Source organism: Bufo gargarizans, chromosome 2 (assembly GCF_014858855.1).
Source record: "Bufo gargarizans isolate SCDJY-AF-19 chromosome 2, ASM1485885v1, whole genome shotgun sequence".
Lineage (NCBI taxonomy): Eukaryota > Metazoa > Chordata > Amphibia > Anura > Bufonidae > Bufo > Bufo gargarizans.
Window position 1 is genome coordinate 708,866,435 of NC_058081.1, and position 16,181 is coordinate 708,882,615.

The following is a 16,181-nucleotide window of genomic DNA, read 5'->3' on the forward strand; positions in this document are numbered from 1 at the left end:
GGTATTCTGGCCCTAGACAGTTGTGACATATACATAGCTATTTTCCTATAGATTGCCATGGTGAAAATACCACTTAGCCTAAAGTCTTATCTATCTTTGCATATGAATATGAAGATTAATCTATTGACCACTGTTATCTGAAAAGTTGACCTCTGGAGAAGCCAATTATAGAGTTCTTCAATGAGGAAAGTGAAAAGAAGAACAGAAAAATCCCTACCACTATGTTTGTGTCTTCAGTACTGATCTAAAGATTTTGCATTATTATGTGTCAATTAGATTGTTGTTCAATAGAGACAGATGTTTTGGCGTACTCGGCAGGATGTGGACTAAAGCAACCATTCTTCCTGTGTTTGCAGCACAACATTATATATAGATATTTGATTGCTAGATACATGGATAATAGATAGATAGATAGATAGATATTAGGTTATGCAGCTATTTAGAAACATCAGACCCTCCTTACCGACATCAACATCTTCATCTTCATCCTCCACGGATGTTTTACTCACTGGTCAATGGATGAAATATAAAATATTGCATTAGATAAGAAGCATCAAGCCCCATAAACAGTTCTAGAGCAGGGTGAATAGTGAAAATAAGTGTGTGCTTACGTTCACAATCTTAAAGGGATGTTCCATGTGCAATGTTACAGCAACTGACTAGGACATGCCATCACATAATGATCAGTTTGGGTCTGACCTCTGACACCCTGGGCAGTCCTGATAATGAAGAAACCAAGGCCATTCCAACAGTTCTCCAGCACATTGGTCCTCTGAGCACCCACTGGGCAGGGAATTGCAAGAGAACTCCATTCAACCTGTGGAGATTGTACAACTTGTGGTGATGGCATGTCCTAGTGATAGGATCACGTAGGGTACAACCACATGTTCAGGATTCTGTATGCAGTTTTGGAAACCAAAATCAGGAGTGGATCTTAAAAAGATAGAACCTATACAGGATAAATACAAAGTCTCTCTGAATTAACTTCTGGTTTTGACTTCTAAAACTGCATCCAAAAACCTGACCATGTGGCCATACCCTTTCTATGGTAGGCTTTACTTTTAGAAAAACAAGATGGGTTTCTTTCAAAAACAGCCCCACAGTTTGGGTGTGGCATTGCAGCTTACACCAATCACTTCAACTGCACCAAACTGTAATATCAGAACACCTATGAACACATGACCCATGGACCGCACTTATGGGTTTCTAATTCTGCACAACTTGTGTTTGAGCAGTTTCTAGAAGAAAGCAGCCATGGTGTTGTAATCTTGGATAGTGATGGACGAACATCACCCGGGACGGTTCGCGAACGCAATTGCGCGAACGCGATCAAATGTTCGCGAACCGCAAGTTTGCGGTGGGCCCCATTCACTTTACTGGCAGGAGAACCTGAAAAACCTTCAGCTCATATTTGCAGCCAGCAAAAACTTACTAGAAGTACTAAAATAGTGCCACAACATGGACGGAGAGGGGAGGCCGCCATGTACTGACAGAGTGCTAACTGGTCCTGGTGGTCAGGGATGAGGACTGTATTTCCCAAGGATCATTTTCTACTGGGAAATACCGGGCACAGTATAATACACTAGAATCTATATAATATAAAGATGTTAGCCCCCAACGATCAGATACTGATACCCCCAAAGGATAGGTCATGTAAAACTCCCTGAAAACCCCCTTCAAGGAATCTCACAGTGGAGACAATGAATCATCACTAAAGTATATTTGGAAGCTTGGTGGTAACCAGAATGACCACCATTGCAGACAACAGGGGTTGTCAACCAAATTTCCTAGGTTTAGACCTAGACAAACTAGTGGCCATGTTGACTGACACCTGATTTTCACAGATTTCAAAACAATGTATTTAATGGTTCTCTCACAGTATTTTACTTTCCATCATACCCACGAAATGAAAGTTTTACCTTTACAAATAATTGGGACGAGGGGGCCATCCAAATTTCCTAGGTTTAGACCTAGACAAACTAGTGGCCATGTTGACTGGCACCTAATTTTCACAGATTTCACACAATGTATTTAATGGTTCTCTTACAGTATTTTACTTTCTATCATACCCACAAAATTAAAGTTTTACCTTTACAAATAATTGGGACGAGGGGGCCATCCAAATTTCCTTTCCCATATTTGACCTGAATATCCATAGCATTGGTGCAATTCATTTCCAGAGATAACCCTCTAAAACAAGCCAAGCAGGACCTAAAAATTAAAACTCTTTCTGGACAGAATGTGGACTCTTCAAAGAAAAAGTTCTGATCATTATTGCTGAGGGTTACCGGAAAATCTGATACTTGAAAAGAATTTGCACACTGGAATCCTGATAGAGGGAATATGAACAGAAATACAATTGTGATTTACTAAATTGGAACAACCAGTTTGATAAAAGCCCAAAAAAAATAAAACTCTCGGCCAGTGCTTTTAGAGAAGGGAAGAGTAGGGGAGAGAAGTTGTTTGTGGAGGAGGAGCTGTTAGGAGAGAAGAAGCTGCTGAGATTGTAGTCATACTTGTGGTATCAGTCCAATCTAATGCTTGAGAGATATAGTGGTTGAAATTAACCTGTACCAGTTCAAATTTTAAAGTACATATGAAAGGTGTCTTAAAATAAAGGGATGTTATTTAGTATATCACCTATAGAGCATGTATAGATTGACAGTACCCAAGACAAGCAAAGCGAAGAGGAATAGCCACCCAAATATGTTCTATTGGAGAAGATCTAGATAGTGGATCTAGCACAGTCATTGTGAAGATGACCACACTAGAACATCAGGTAGTATTCTACTGGCACACATACACCTACCAGAGTGAACCAGATGGCACTGGCAAAACAAGCAGAGGGCAATAAGGGGAAGGCCTGTAAATAAAGGATACTCTTTAGTAACCATGGCTGTAACCGATTAGGTCTTCATCTAGAACTGAGGTCACTCATTAAACATGACCTTGACTCTAGCCACTGTACATATCAATGCATAGTAAAATCTACCTTAACACTACCGATGGCTACTGAAGACAGAAGCTTATTGACCTGGTTATAATGGTCAGCAGTAATGTGCCCAGGTGTTAGATGACAAGGGGGGGGTGTGACATGAAGTCATTCTGTCTTGACCAGGGCATTTAACTACAGGACTAGGACACTGAATGAAATAGTTTCCTTGGGTGACGAAAAACCTAGCTACAAATTTAGATAAGCAATAAAAAAAAATGGGGGCATATAGAACTTGGATCAAAAAGCTGAATTTTTTCAGATGACTTACAATTTCCAGTAAATGTTTTAGGCAACTTCAGGCGGTATTTTCCAGACAAAATACCTAAAGTAAAGAAATATCAATTAGGTGAACAAGCACAATTCTGTGTAAGAAGAGAGGTAGTGGTAAAAGACTCATACATGCATATGATTTACAGTGTTGGGGTACCTTTTGAATGGGGTATCAGGAAGCGATCCATAGCTCATGCCATAAGTTCGCCAAATACAGGGTCTAACTGTCCAAGAGGCAAATAAGGGCAATTGTCTCAGAGCTCCAACTGTTTAGTTGTCTCCATTGTCCCAATTTTACCATAAGAGGGATCCACAGGCATCTAGAGTCAGGGGTTCCTATAACTACAAGGGAACAAATCCAATGAACTGCACCTCTATCACCCCAAACCCTCTCCTGGCCCATATTTAACTCTAATAGGGACATACTGTTGAGCAGATAGAGAGGAGGACAACTCTGAAGTGATGGAGGAGAATGTGGGGTAACTTCAACCATAGATAAGTTGGACATCATATACCATTTGTTATTATTGGGCGCTATATGATGCTATAGAGAGATGGGCACTGGATTCTAGAATTGTGGTATATGGTGGTTGATGGGTTGGGGGCTGGAGGCTTTACATGGGCATCCATAGACATTTATGGATAAAGGTGTTAACCCTCTCAAGAATGTCTTCAACTTCATCCAAGTTTTATCTACATTGACTTCTACACATTTTTTTAAACATTAATTTGGCATCATAAACTTGCCAGGTTTAGTACGTCGCCCCTTGATGACTACCACTGCCTTTATCTTCTTTCTTTTCCGTTTCCTCTGCCTCCTCTTCTTCATTTTTTGAGCCGGTAGAGGAATGGGTGATTCTGTGGCAGTTTCTGGAGGTGGAGACTTCTCTTCCGAATCCTGGTCAATCTTGCAAGGTTGATTGAACTTTTTGCTTGTTTTGTTTATGGAAAATCTGAAAAAAATAACACATTCAAAACAGATTTATTGTTGTCTACATTATGCTTTTGGAAGAGGTCACCCCCCCCTTATTGGATTTTATCAGTGTGAACGATTAAGCCAAGTATTTAATACTGACCCCGATGCTACTCACTACCATGGTGACCCAATTTGTATATGTTCCAATAAGTCTACCCCTAGTTTTTTTCTCCTGCACATGTATTGTCTTAGTCCCAGTTTCTTATGTTATGTTCCAACCAAGATCATGATGATATGATACTCACAGCTCACCTAGGTTCAGTCAACAACTTACTTTCTCATAGAAACTTATTTTGGCTGGATGGGTCCCTAGATGATAAACTGATTCTGGGGAAGTTAGGCAACCTAGCAGCATGTGTTCAAGGTGTAGACAGCTCTTAGAACATTATAGTTAACTTCATATGTTTAGGTAGTCTCTGACTTTTCACTCACTTACCCCTCCTCCTCGATAGATGTGCCATAGGCAATCAAATTGCTGTCTACAGGAGTTCTGTTGAGAAAAATCAATAGATGTAAGTATACAGATGTGTCCTTCCTTACAGTTTCTGTTGGCTTGAGATCTTCTGAAGACGAATGGCTTGAATTCTCCAGCTTGAAAAATACAACTTTAGCATTACTCTGTTGGGGGCGTTTGGAGTAGCAGAAAAAATTTCTGGACATCTAATTTCTGGATATCTTAGACCAAGAGGAAAAGTAATGAATGACACATCTGTATGTACATGGTGGAATGACTCCATATACAGCAATAGCCATTGTGACAATAACCTGAACCCCATCTACCATCATCCTCAAAGTAGAATATCAAAGTGGTTTCCGACCCTTAAAGCTGTTTTTCTTCTGCCCTCGAAAGTGCTTAGCTTCAAGACAAAAAAGTCACTTACCTGTTCACCAGTGCTCCATTATAGCACTTAAGGTCCTCTCTTTGCTGCTTCTGGTGACCTAAAGACCAGAGGTGTAGCATCTCATCCATCATCACCTCTGCAGCCATTCACTGACCTTAGCGGTGACGTGTCTTCAAGAGGCACAAAACTTCTGAGGCCAGTGAATGGACGCAGCAGTGCACATGATGACGTAAGGGTGTAAACCTCTAGTCCACAGGGGACCAGAAGCATTGGAGATTGGACCCTCGGCACTGGAATAGAGCATCGGTGAACAGATAAGTGGCTTTTTTTTATTTATGCTAAGCACATTGGGAAGCACATGTTAAACTGCTTTGTTGGTTGGACAACCACTTTTAAAAGGATTTTACCAATTGGAACATTTATGGCAAATTGATAGAATATACCATAAGTGTCCCATAGGTGAAGGACAGGTCCCACTTCTGGAGAATGGAGCCCTGAAGTGAATAGAGAGGAAACTGCCACTGTCTATTCACTTCTATGGCACAGCAAAAATTAGCCGAGCCCCTGGGATCTGCTTCTATGTAAAAAAAATAGGGCCTTAAGTGAATGCACAGTAAGGTGCACATGTGTGGTGTGGTGGTAGCCTGTTTTTCAGATAGGAGCGCATGCCAGAGGTGGACATTTATGGAACAACCCCTTTTAATGAGCAGCATCTGTTGGTGGGGGAAAGGGGTTATATGAAAATTTTCTATGATTTCTATGTACATTCCAGTCCCATAGTGATCTCCACGGTCCACAAGTAGTTTTTCTCGCACCTTTATGATCACTTACATTTTCTCATGGGCAGGAGAATCATCTGAGATCACTGCCATGTCTACAGGATAACTCTAGAGATAAACAGAGAAATAAAAATATATTAATACCAAATCTATCATAATCTGAGGCCTAGAACTGCCCAATTACCTACGTCCCTCACCTACTCCCTGCCATGGGCTGCAGTAGAGTGCAGTGCATCAAGCAGGGGGTCGGCGTATTGATGCCCTATGCTTAGGACAGGCCATTAAAGGGGTTGTCCAGGAGTAGAATATTGATCTCCCAGTAGAATAGGGCTTAATACTGTATGGAACTGTTAGTGGCGTAAGTAGAGAAATAAGGGCCCCATAGCAAGGATCAAACCAGGCCCCCCACACAGGACAGAAGGGTTTCTGCCTAAACCCCTTTAGTTGACCCATGGGCCATTTTTTCCACCGCCTCATTTGCTAAAAGTTGTTCCTTTAGAGGGTAGAGTCCTGACCAAGTTTTCACCCCCAGTAGAAGAGGGGATTATCCCAATTGGGCCCCCTTAAGCCCTGGGCCCCATAGCAGTCGCATGGTCTGACGCTATGGTAGTTACGGCCAATCCTACCTCTGTACAACACAACTGATTGTCTCAGACACATGAAGGCAAGAAGTTCTACAAATTAACTCTAGACATACCTGTTAATTAAAAAAACATTCCAGGTGACTACCTCATGAAGCTGAGGGTTTGTCTCATCTGAGACATTGGTGGTGAATTGATAGAAAATGCTACCAATGTTCAAAAGGTGAGGGTCCTGCCCCTCCAGAACAGGACCCCTGATATGAGAGGAGAGCAGCCAGGCCTCCCTCCATTCATTTCTATGGGACTGCCGAAAATAGCTCTCAGCTATCTCCAGCATTCCCATAGAAGTTGATGGAGCAGTGGTCGTGCTTGCGCAGCATGCTCTTTATTCATTACTATGAGCCTATCGAAAATACCCGAGCGCACTCACTCCAGGTATTTTCTGAACCCCCATAGAAATTAACTGAGAGCACGCTGTGCATGCGCGGTGCACTTTCCTTATCTGACTTTGATGCCATATTCTAGTGATGTGTCATCGAAGTCCCAGATGTGCCAAGCCCTTTAATTAAGTGTTCTTGCATGGCAAGACCACTTACTGTTATCTCACATATATATTATTATTATTATAGCCAAATTTACCACCCTAACTCCTCCCACAGATAGACATACACAGTAATATACCGAATTGTTCCCGATTGGTGTGCTATTACTTTGTGGAACGTTTCGCCAAATGGTTCATGAAATATCAGTGTTTTTGTGGCAAAATTGGTCCCATAGGAATGAATGGCGGAATGTTCAAAACTAGAGTGGGAGCTGAAAAATAAGGACATGATTTTTAAACTGCCACCACTCCCTTATTTTCAAGCCCACCTACACAAATCTTATATCAAAACGTTCAGCTATCCCTGCTACCACTAAAATTGTCCACGGCTAAGCCATAGACCTGATAGTTTTCACAATATGAACATTTGTTTGTAACTGCCCGTTGACATTCATTGAAACTCCACTCTAGACACCTCAAATTTGAAGGGCAATTTCTAAACTGCAACTGTGCCTTCATTTTTTATATTTTAGAGACATACTATGCATAGAAATGTAGGTCTGGGTCTTGTGATTCTAACAATATAAAGCTCTTTGCTATAGGATTTATCATTTTTAAACTACAACCGTTTTAAGATGGCAACCGCCAGTGAAGTGAGCAGCCAGCAGAGTGACAAAAGCTAGAGTGTAAGCTGAAAAATCAGGACATGGTTTCTAAACTGCCACCACTCCCTCATTTTCAAGCCCACCTACACAAATTGGCTGCTAATGTTTATATAAAAGTATGTTTTAATGTAACTGTGAAGCACTTTGGGCAACAATATTGCAATTAAATGTGCTATATAAATAAATAAAAGTTGAAATGCATTTCTCACTCTATCAAGTATGCCTGTCACGGATGAAGTTAGCAGATAGCTGAAACATATAAATAAACGAGCGACTGGCTTGATCCCAAACTAAGGAGCTTATAGGTGAGCCCTATAAAACCCTAAGAGCTCTCCCTGACTGCTATGCACATGCAAGGGTCTGTATGGTAGACTATTGCATGCCCGCGTACCTAATACTGTGTGACACCTGAAAACCCTATAATAGTCAGGGGACATGACCACCGGCTCCCTGCACTTAATACGGACAGAGTCAGGGTCACCTAGAATCAAGCCAGCAAGGAAACACAATAAAGTAAAAGACTTATCTGTACAAACAGCAGAAGCAGCCTCCAGCAGTGAACACCTCATCCAGGAAGTAGTATAAACCGCAAAGTGAGGCAGTATGGGAGGGATTATAAAGGAAGACGATTAGTCGAAATAAGTGACACCTGGCAGAAGGAAAGGAGATGAGAAAGTAAAAACAAAACAAAGAACATCATACAAGAGGTAGAGAAAAACGTCTGCCAGATCTTCTCACAGAACTGGCGGTGACAATGCCATGTGCACTTTTTAAATTTGATCAATCAATTGGTTAGTGTAATGTTTACTATCTGTACTCACTCCAAACAGTTACTCTGCCCACTTCATAAAGTTACTCTGCCCAGTCCAACCTTTCCACAGTTACTCCAGCCACTCCAACTACACAACAGGTACTCAAGCCACTCCACCCAGTTACTCCGCCCACTCCAGTTGTAGACTACTGGTGGAGGCAAGAACACTTCACACAATTTCCCCAGAAATTGTAGCTTTTCTAGTTCCATATGTGTTCCTTCTTAGTTTTCCTTCTAACCAGATAGATAATAGATAAATCTCATGCACACTTTGCTTTTTTCATAGGTGCGGAAGGTGTGGATTTTAAAATCCCCACCATGTTAATTGTTTGCGCGGGCATCTGCACCAAAAAAATGCACCACAACATAAAGATGCATAAAAACACACACCAAAACCACAATAAATGTGGATTTAGGTGCATTTTTTGTGTTGTTTTAATGCAGATTTTATGTAGGTATACATATGGGTGGTTATTTAGTTAAAGGGGTTCTGCCGTTCTTTTTTTACTGGATACATCATTCACCAGCATCTGATCGGCGGGGTCCAGGACCCCACCGATCAGCTGTTTGAGAAGGCAACGGTGCTCCAGGAATGCTGCGGACTTCTTGCTGTTTACTGCAGGCCCAGTCACGTCACGACTAGTATCACTGGCCTGGGCGCGGCTAAACTCCATTTAAGTTAATAGAGTGCCGCTGCCTTCTCAAATAGCTGATTGCAAGGGTCCCGGTGTCGGACCCCTGCCGATCAGATGCTGATGATCTATCCAAAGGATAGATCATCAGTAAAAAAGAACGGCAGAACCCCTTTACTTAAGGCTAATGATGAGGGTTATAGGTTGTAGTAACGCTTTTCATCCAGCAGTATGCAGCATTGCACCTTAGTATTTCATGACTCCTAGTCCCTTGCACCCAGGATCACATTTATGGTAAATAATTCATTCTTGCACACATCATCCTATAAATTTATATTTTCATTAATGTATATATTTATTCACTTGGGATATTGCACTCCATCCGTTATTATGCTCCGTGTTATATAAAGACACGTGGAGCTGTGGAGCATGCTCAGTCCTGTCTTCAGGATATGGAAATGTCAGGTTTAGGTCAGTTAGTAGATGGTGGAAAACACAACAAGGTCAGATAGAGTCACTCCCTCATTTATCAAAATCTAGCTTGTGCTACACTGGTCTTGATGGGCCCTGCGTTGCCGGAGGAGGCATCAAATTTGTGATTTTCATAAAATAAATTCCTCCTCCAGACTGAAATCTCGTAGCTGGTGTAGACTTTAGTCATCGTTTACGGTGGTTTCTGGCATAAAAGATTACAAATGGGCCGGGACCATCCACCAATACATGGACCTTACCGTGCCCCCTTTCCGGAAACTGGCAAGAGTAGAGTAAAAATGCCAGATTTAGTGGCAATGGTGTTTAAAAAGATGTAAAACTGGGCTTCGCAGCTTTGTAACGCCAATAACCAGGCAGAGGGAGATGGTAAATTCCCTCCCAATGTCTCCAGTAGAGAGAGGCCATGGTGTTAAAGGAGACCTGTCAGGACCTTCATATTGTCCAAGCCAGTGGTGGATCCACAGCCTGGTCTCGGGAGGGGCACTTCCAGATTGTTTTGTGGCGGGGGACAGAAAATAATGTGGTGCTTATAGAACAGACTATTTTATTTACCCTATCTTACAGCTCTAACACATATACCGTAATCTAATAGACTGTCTGAAGTACTGGTACGGTCTTCTATAGAGATGGCGGTGCGCCTTTGTGTATACAGAGTCCCTGGTAATGGTCTTTGACCACACGGGGCAGTAAATGATTTGCTTTCATTGGGGCCCTCAGATCTGATCAGTTACACACACTGGTCTTCTGCAGGTCTTCCTGGGGGTCGGGCGGCTCAGGGCCAGTCTGATCACACTCTGCGCTGAGGAGACAGATCGCAGCCCTCCCCCCGCACCGCAGAGACAACACAGGACCCCCACACCTTACCGCAGAGACAACACAGGACCCCCACACCTTACCTCAGAGACAACACAGGACCCCCACACCTTACCGCAGAGACAACACAGGACCCCCACACCATACCGCAGAGACAACACAGGACCCCAACACCTTACTGCAGAGACAACACAGGACCCCCACACCTTACCGCAGAGACAACACAGGGCCCCCACACCTTACCGCAGAGACAACACAGCACCCTGCTGCAGGCGCTCACACACACGCAGGCACCCGAGGCACAAAGAGAGCGATGTCCCCGTCAGGCTGTCAGTGACAGTGTGAGCAGAAGAAATGCTCTGTCTATAACTAAGGAGTATCAGGGTACATTATACAGGGGTAATATAACTGAGGAGTGCTATCAGGGTACATTATACAGGGGTAATATAACTGAGGAGTGCTATCAGGGTACATTATACAGGGGTAATATAACTAAGGAGTATCAGGGTATATTATGCAGGGGTAATATAACTGAGGAGTGCTATCAGGGTTCCACTGTATACCACTGTATAATGTCCCATGATAGCCCTCCTCAGTTATATTACCACTGTATAATGTATGAACCAAAAAAAAAACACTGAAAAAACTAAGATAAATACATCCTGCACTGTTTGATAAATAAATGTGCGGATGTCCCTGGCCATATTCATGAACAAAAATCACAGAAATAAGTTAATAATGCCCTTAATAAAAATAGATGCAAGCATTGAAATTGTGTTCAAAATAATAGCAGTCAGACATCACTAACCTGATCAATCACTGTTTTTGGTAGAAATGATATTTCTACCTGGCAAATAATTTACTAGCAGGTGTAGTAGAGTAATAGAAATCCAACAGGCCAAACAGTCATGACATGCATGCTGCTGATTCTCTGTAATCCAATCAGTTATTGAAAGGGGCATGTTCAAAATAATAGCAGTGTGGAGTTCAATGAGTGAGGTAATTCATTCTTTGAAAAACAGGTGGCAATTATTTCCCTTTATTTAAGGAAGGAAGGCAGCAAATGTTGTACATGCTGGTTACAGTGCATTTCTCTCTGAAATTCTGATGAAAATGGGTCGTTCCAGACATTGTTCAGAAGAACAGCGTACCTTGATTAAAAGTTGATTGGAGAGGGGAAAACATATAAAGAAGTACAGAAAACGATAGGCTGCTCAGCTAAAATGATTGCCAATCCTTTGAAATGGCAACCAAAACCTGAAAGACATGGAAGAAAGCGAAAAACTACCATTCGAATGGATAGAAGAATAGCCAAAATGGCAAGGACTCAGCCAACAATCAGCTCCAGGAAGATCACAGAAGGTCTAAAGTTACCTGTGAGTACTGTTACAATTAGAAGACGCCTATGTGAAACCAGGCTATCTGCAAGAAGCCCCCGCAAAGTCCCACTGCTGAAAAAAAGACAAGAAAAATGTGCTGGAGAGGTTACAATTTGCCAAAGAGCACATTGACGGCCTAAAGAGACATTTTGTGGACTGATGAAAGTAAGATTGTTCTTTTTGGGTCTAGTGGCCGGAGACAGTTTGTCATACGCTGAAATCAAGCCACAGTACACTGTGAAGACAGTAAAGCATGGTGGACAAGCATCATTATATGAGGATGTTTCTCATACTACGGTGTGGGGCCTATTTATCGCAAACCAGGGATCATGGATCAGTTTGAATACATCAGAATACTGGAAGAGGTCATGCTGCCTTATGCTGAAGAGGAAATGCCCTTGAAATGGGTGTTCCAACAAGACAATGACCCCAAACACACCAGTAAACGTGCAACATCTTGGTTCCAGACCAACAAGATGGACGCTATGAAGCGGCTAGCCCAATCCCTGGATCTTAACCCAATAGAAAACTTGTGAGGCGACATCAAAAATGCAGTTTCTGAGGCAAAACCAAGAAATAGAGAAGAACTGTGGAATGTAGTCCAATCATCCTAGGCTGGAATACCTGTTCACAGGGGCAGAAGGTGGTGACTCCGAGCAGCACAGACGTCCAGCAGTTCTCAGAAACAGTGGTTATACAACTAAATATTAGTGAAGTGATTCAAAGGAAAGCAAAATCTTTAAACATTTTTCAGTTTATATAGTGGATGTTTGAGTTTGTAAAGAAGAATACAAACACTGCTATTTGTTTGAACAGTCTAATATTCACTTTTCTTAAATTTGATATATTTTTTTATCACGTTTTCTTCATATTTTCATTTGGAATAGAATGTGTAGTGTTCCCAATGCATTTGTGTGGATGGAAATAAAAGCTATTAGAAGGATTTTAAGCTTTATTCACTTTTTTAAACACACTGCTATTATTTTGAACACAACTGTATATGAGGACAAAGTCCTCACTCTGATGTGATAAAATCTGAGACACTTAGCCAATATATTTTGATCAAAACACATCTGTGCCCGCCTACCAAGCGCCAAGGTGGTCTCAGGTCAGACAGGTCCTACGCTAGACCTAACTAAGCCATTGGTCTTCTATGTTCAGAAGTGCAGACCAGAGTGAACACTTTGTCCATCTATAATGCTTGCATCTACATTATTAAGTGCATTATTACCTTATTTCTGTGATTTTTCTTCATGAATGTGGCCAGGTACATCCGCACATTTATTTATCATTCCGTGCAGGATGTTTATATCTTTGTTGCACCTTCAAGTGTGAATGCGCTCCTATTTTATCTTGGGAGTAGCATTCCTGTGCACTTTTGCCCTTCCTACCAAACAGACCACCTTGATTAGGTGGCACATATAGGTGTGCCTGCTCCTCCTCCCATTGATGCACATGGAGGTGTCTAGGAGCAGGTCTGCACTCCTGAACATAGAAGCCCAACGGCTTAGGTAGGTCTAGCGTAGGACCGGCCTGACCTGAGACCACCTTGGTGCTTGGTAGGCGGGCACAGATGTGTTTTGAACAAGATATATTGGCTAAGTGTCTCAGATTTTATCACATCAGAGTGAGGACTTTGTCCATATATAATGCTTGCATCTACTTTACTAAGTGCATTATTATCTTATTTCTGGGATTTTTCTTCACTGTATAACCCTGATACCCCTCAGTTATATCACCCCCTGTATAATGTACCCTGATACCCCTTAGTTATATAACTGAGGGGTATCAGGGAGGGTACATTATATACAGGGGGTAATATAACTGAGGAGAGGTAGCAGGGTAGGGTACATACTTTATATGCCTTATATACTGTGTATATATATATCTATCTTAATTATACAGAGGTAAAGACGGGTCTCAGCCAGGACAGTGTTCTTGTATCCTGTAAGGGAGCAGCTGGGCACGAACACTATCACGCCACCCTCACCTCACTAGCAGGTGCGCGGGCTGGGCACACAGTAGCTTCAGGCTCTTCCTTCCAACTTTGATCACTCCCTCTCCTGGCTGCGTGCGCCTGCATGCAAGGCTCTGCCTCCGTTCCCCTATGTGAACTTAGCCGCCGCACGCCGGCAGCCCGCAGGACAGGTATTGTAATTACAGTGCGGCAACACCAATGGTCCAAGCCAAAGTTCTTCATCAGCACAACTCGCAGCCACTGTATACACTAGCTGGCTGAGGTGGCTTCTCCCTCAAGTCACTCTAAAAATGCCTGGAGAAGTCATCCTGTCCATTTGCTTGGGCCACTCTCTCCATTGCCTCTTTCTTGCACATTTTTACGGCATTTCCTCTGTCTTTCAGGTCCACTAAGCTGCTGTGGCCCCTAGCACAGCCAATCCTGGCACTTTCTCTTTGGTGCTCTGAAGCAGTACCTTCATACGTGACCAGGTGAGCTCTTCACATACGGGTGACGCCTAGCAACCACTTGACACCATAACACGCTTGCACTTTGTCTCATTGAGCAGCAGAGAGTGGTGTCCTATACCTCAAGTAAAGCTAAAGATCTTTGATAAGGAGAAGAGGAGGCCCTTCCCCTCGGTAATGGCGCCTAAGGTCTATCTTTAATCATCGCCATTTTGAGATGGAACAGGAGGGCAATCAAAACACAGCCAAAACCGAGGAAACCACCATGTGATAGCTAATATAATGTACAGCAAATATAGCAACAGCTCTGCGGGAAACAGTCAGATATATGTAATAAAAATGGTCCTCAAACTGGTGGCCTTGTCTAGAAACCCAACATCCAATATAGGAAACATGACATAGAAACAGAGTCAAAGGCTATAAGACAACACATAGGGTGCAACGGTCCCACCCTGGGGGAGAAAGGAACTCCACCATCCTACGGTCAGACAACTACAATTTTACTTTTGAGTCAAAGGTGCAAGATTGTCTACCATGGCCTGGGTGTGAAGGCAACCTCCACCACAAAACATCAATACAACAAGCCCATACAACTATGTGCCATTTCACCACTGACAACACCTTTAAGCTCTTTAACACAAAAGTGACTTTTACGTTCGTATTAAATTTCTGCAGAAGTCAGAATCATCCTTGTCTTACAGATTAATCGAGATGTCAGGTGAGTCGTTGACTTACCCCCAGGAGCCGACTTCTACGACCTCCACTGTCACCGTCTCCTCTGCACAATGTAGTTTTCCCCTTTCTTATACATATTTTTCTTCCTGGTTCTTGTCACGCCTCTTTTTAAAGAAACAGCAGCCATATAAAAGACATTTCAAGCTATTTTTACCGTAATTAAATCAAACATGTCTCTGATCCTGTCTTCAGGAATTCATTGAGATTTTCACACACAAAAGTAATTTTCAGGGCGCGTTAAGTAGTTGGAGGAACATGTTGCCACGGTATGAATGATTACATACATTACACAGAGTAATCAGGCAATAATCAGGTTTGAGCTGTGACAGTATATTTATTAGATTATATGGACCATGAGACTTGCCTAGTAGACCTCCTGTAGGCAAACCCTTACATGCATCTCAAATTTGCATCTCAATGGTTTTCCGGTGGTCCAGTCCCATCATAGCTAACTTGTTCAGGAACTCGTTGTCACGAACCGTAGTGGAGATAATGTGAATCCCCTGGATAGCTACGGACTTGACATTAGGCTAAACCGAGAAGCGACTCCTCAAGCCTGCTTGTAACAAGACTTGGCAAACGTAGTGAGTATTAATTTATGTTAAAGACGTGGAAATGGAGAAAGGTTTTCTATGGATTGTCACTTTAAGGCTACATGCACGCGACCGTTCTATTTTTGCGGATCCGCAAAACACGGATGGCGTCCGTGTGCACTCCGCAATTTGCGGAACGGCACGGACAGCAATTAATATAACTGCCTGTTCTTGTCCGCAAAATGGAGAAGAATAGGACAGGTTATATTTTGTTTGCGGGGCCACGGAACAGAGCAACGGATGCATCTTTTGCAGCCCCATTGAAATGAATGGTTCTGCATCCGAGCCGCAAAAACTACGGCTCAGATGCGGACAAAAACAACGGTCGTGTGCATAAGGCCTAATAGTTGGATTTATGGGTTGACTGGTGAAGCGGTGGTATGGTCCACAATCAAATAATGTCTAAAAGAATGTCTTAGTCCCCAGAAAACTATAAGTTCAGAATGGACAGTGGTGATTTCAGGAGCCCTGGGCAGTACAAAAAGTAGACCCCCTCACCATTTTTCAACAGTACTTCCAAAATATGAAATACAGGAACATCTGCACTTTTTAATTTTAACTTCCTATTTCATGTATCAATACTATTGAGGTTGTTGTATCCTTTGCACTAAGGCTACTTTCACACTCGCATTTTGTGCGGATCCGTCTTGTAT

General features: G+C 42.4%; 1 protein-coding gene across 1 annotated transcript in view; it reads right to left on the reverse strand.

The window, feature by feature from the left end:
* LOC122929092 overlaps nt 1–14,946 on the reverse strand; it is a 33,916-nt gene extending 18,970 nt beyond the window's left edge. The window contains exons 1-8 of the mRNA XM_044282552.1: nt 14,936–14,946; nt 5,915–5,970; nt 4,678–4,731; nt 4,013–4,218; nt 3,264–3,317; nt 2,810–2,863; nt 2,090–2,329; nt 464–508 (exon numbers count right to left, since the gene is read on the reverse strand). Of these exons, the coding sequence (XP_044138487.1) occupies nt 464–508; nt 2,090–2,329; nt 2,810–2,863; nt 3,264–3,317; nt 4,013–4,218; nt 4,678–4,731; nt 5,915–5,955 (694 nt within the window). The 5' untranslated portion in view covers nt 5,956–5,970; nt 14,936–14,946. The remainder of the gene's footprint in view (nt 1–463; nt 509–2,089; nt 2,330–2,809; nt 2,864–3,263; nt 3,318–4,012; nt 4,219–4,677; nt 4,732–5,914; nt 5,971–14,935) is intronic.
* Between the last annotated feature and the right edge of the window lie 1,235 nt (nt 14,947–16,181).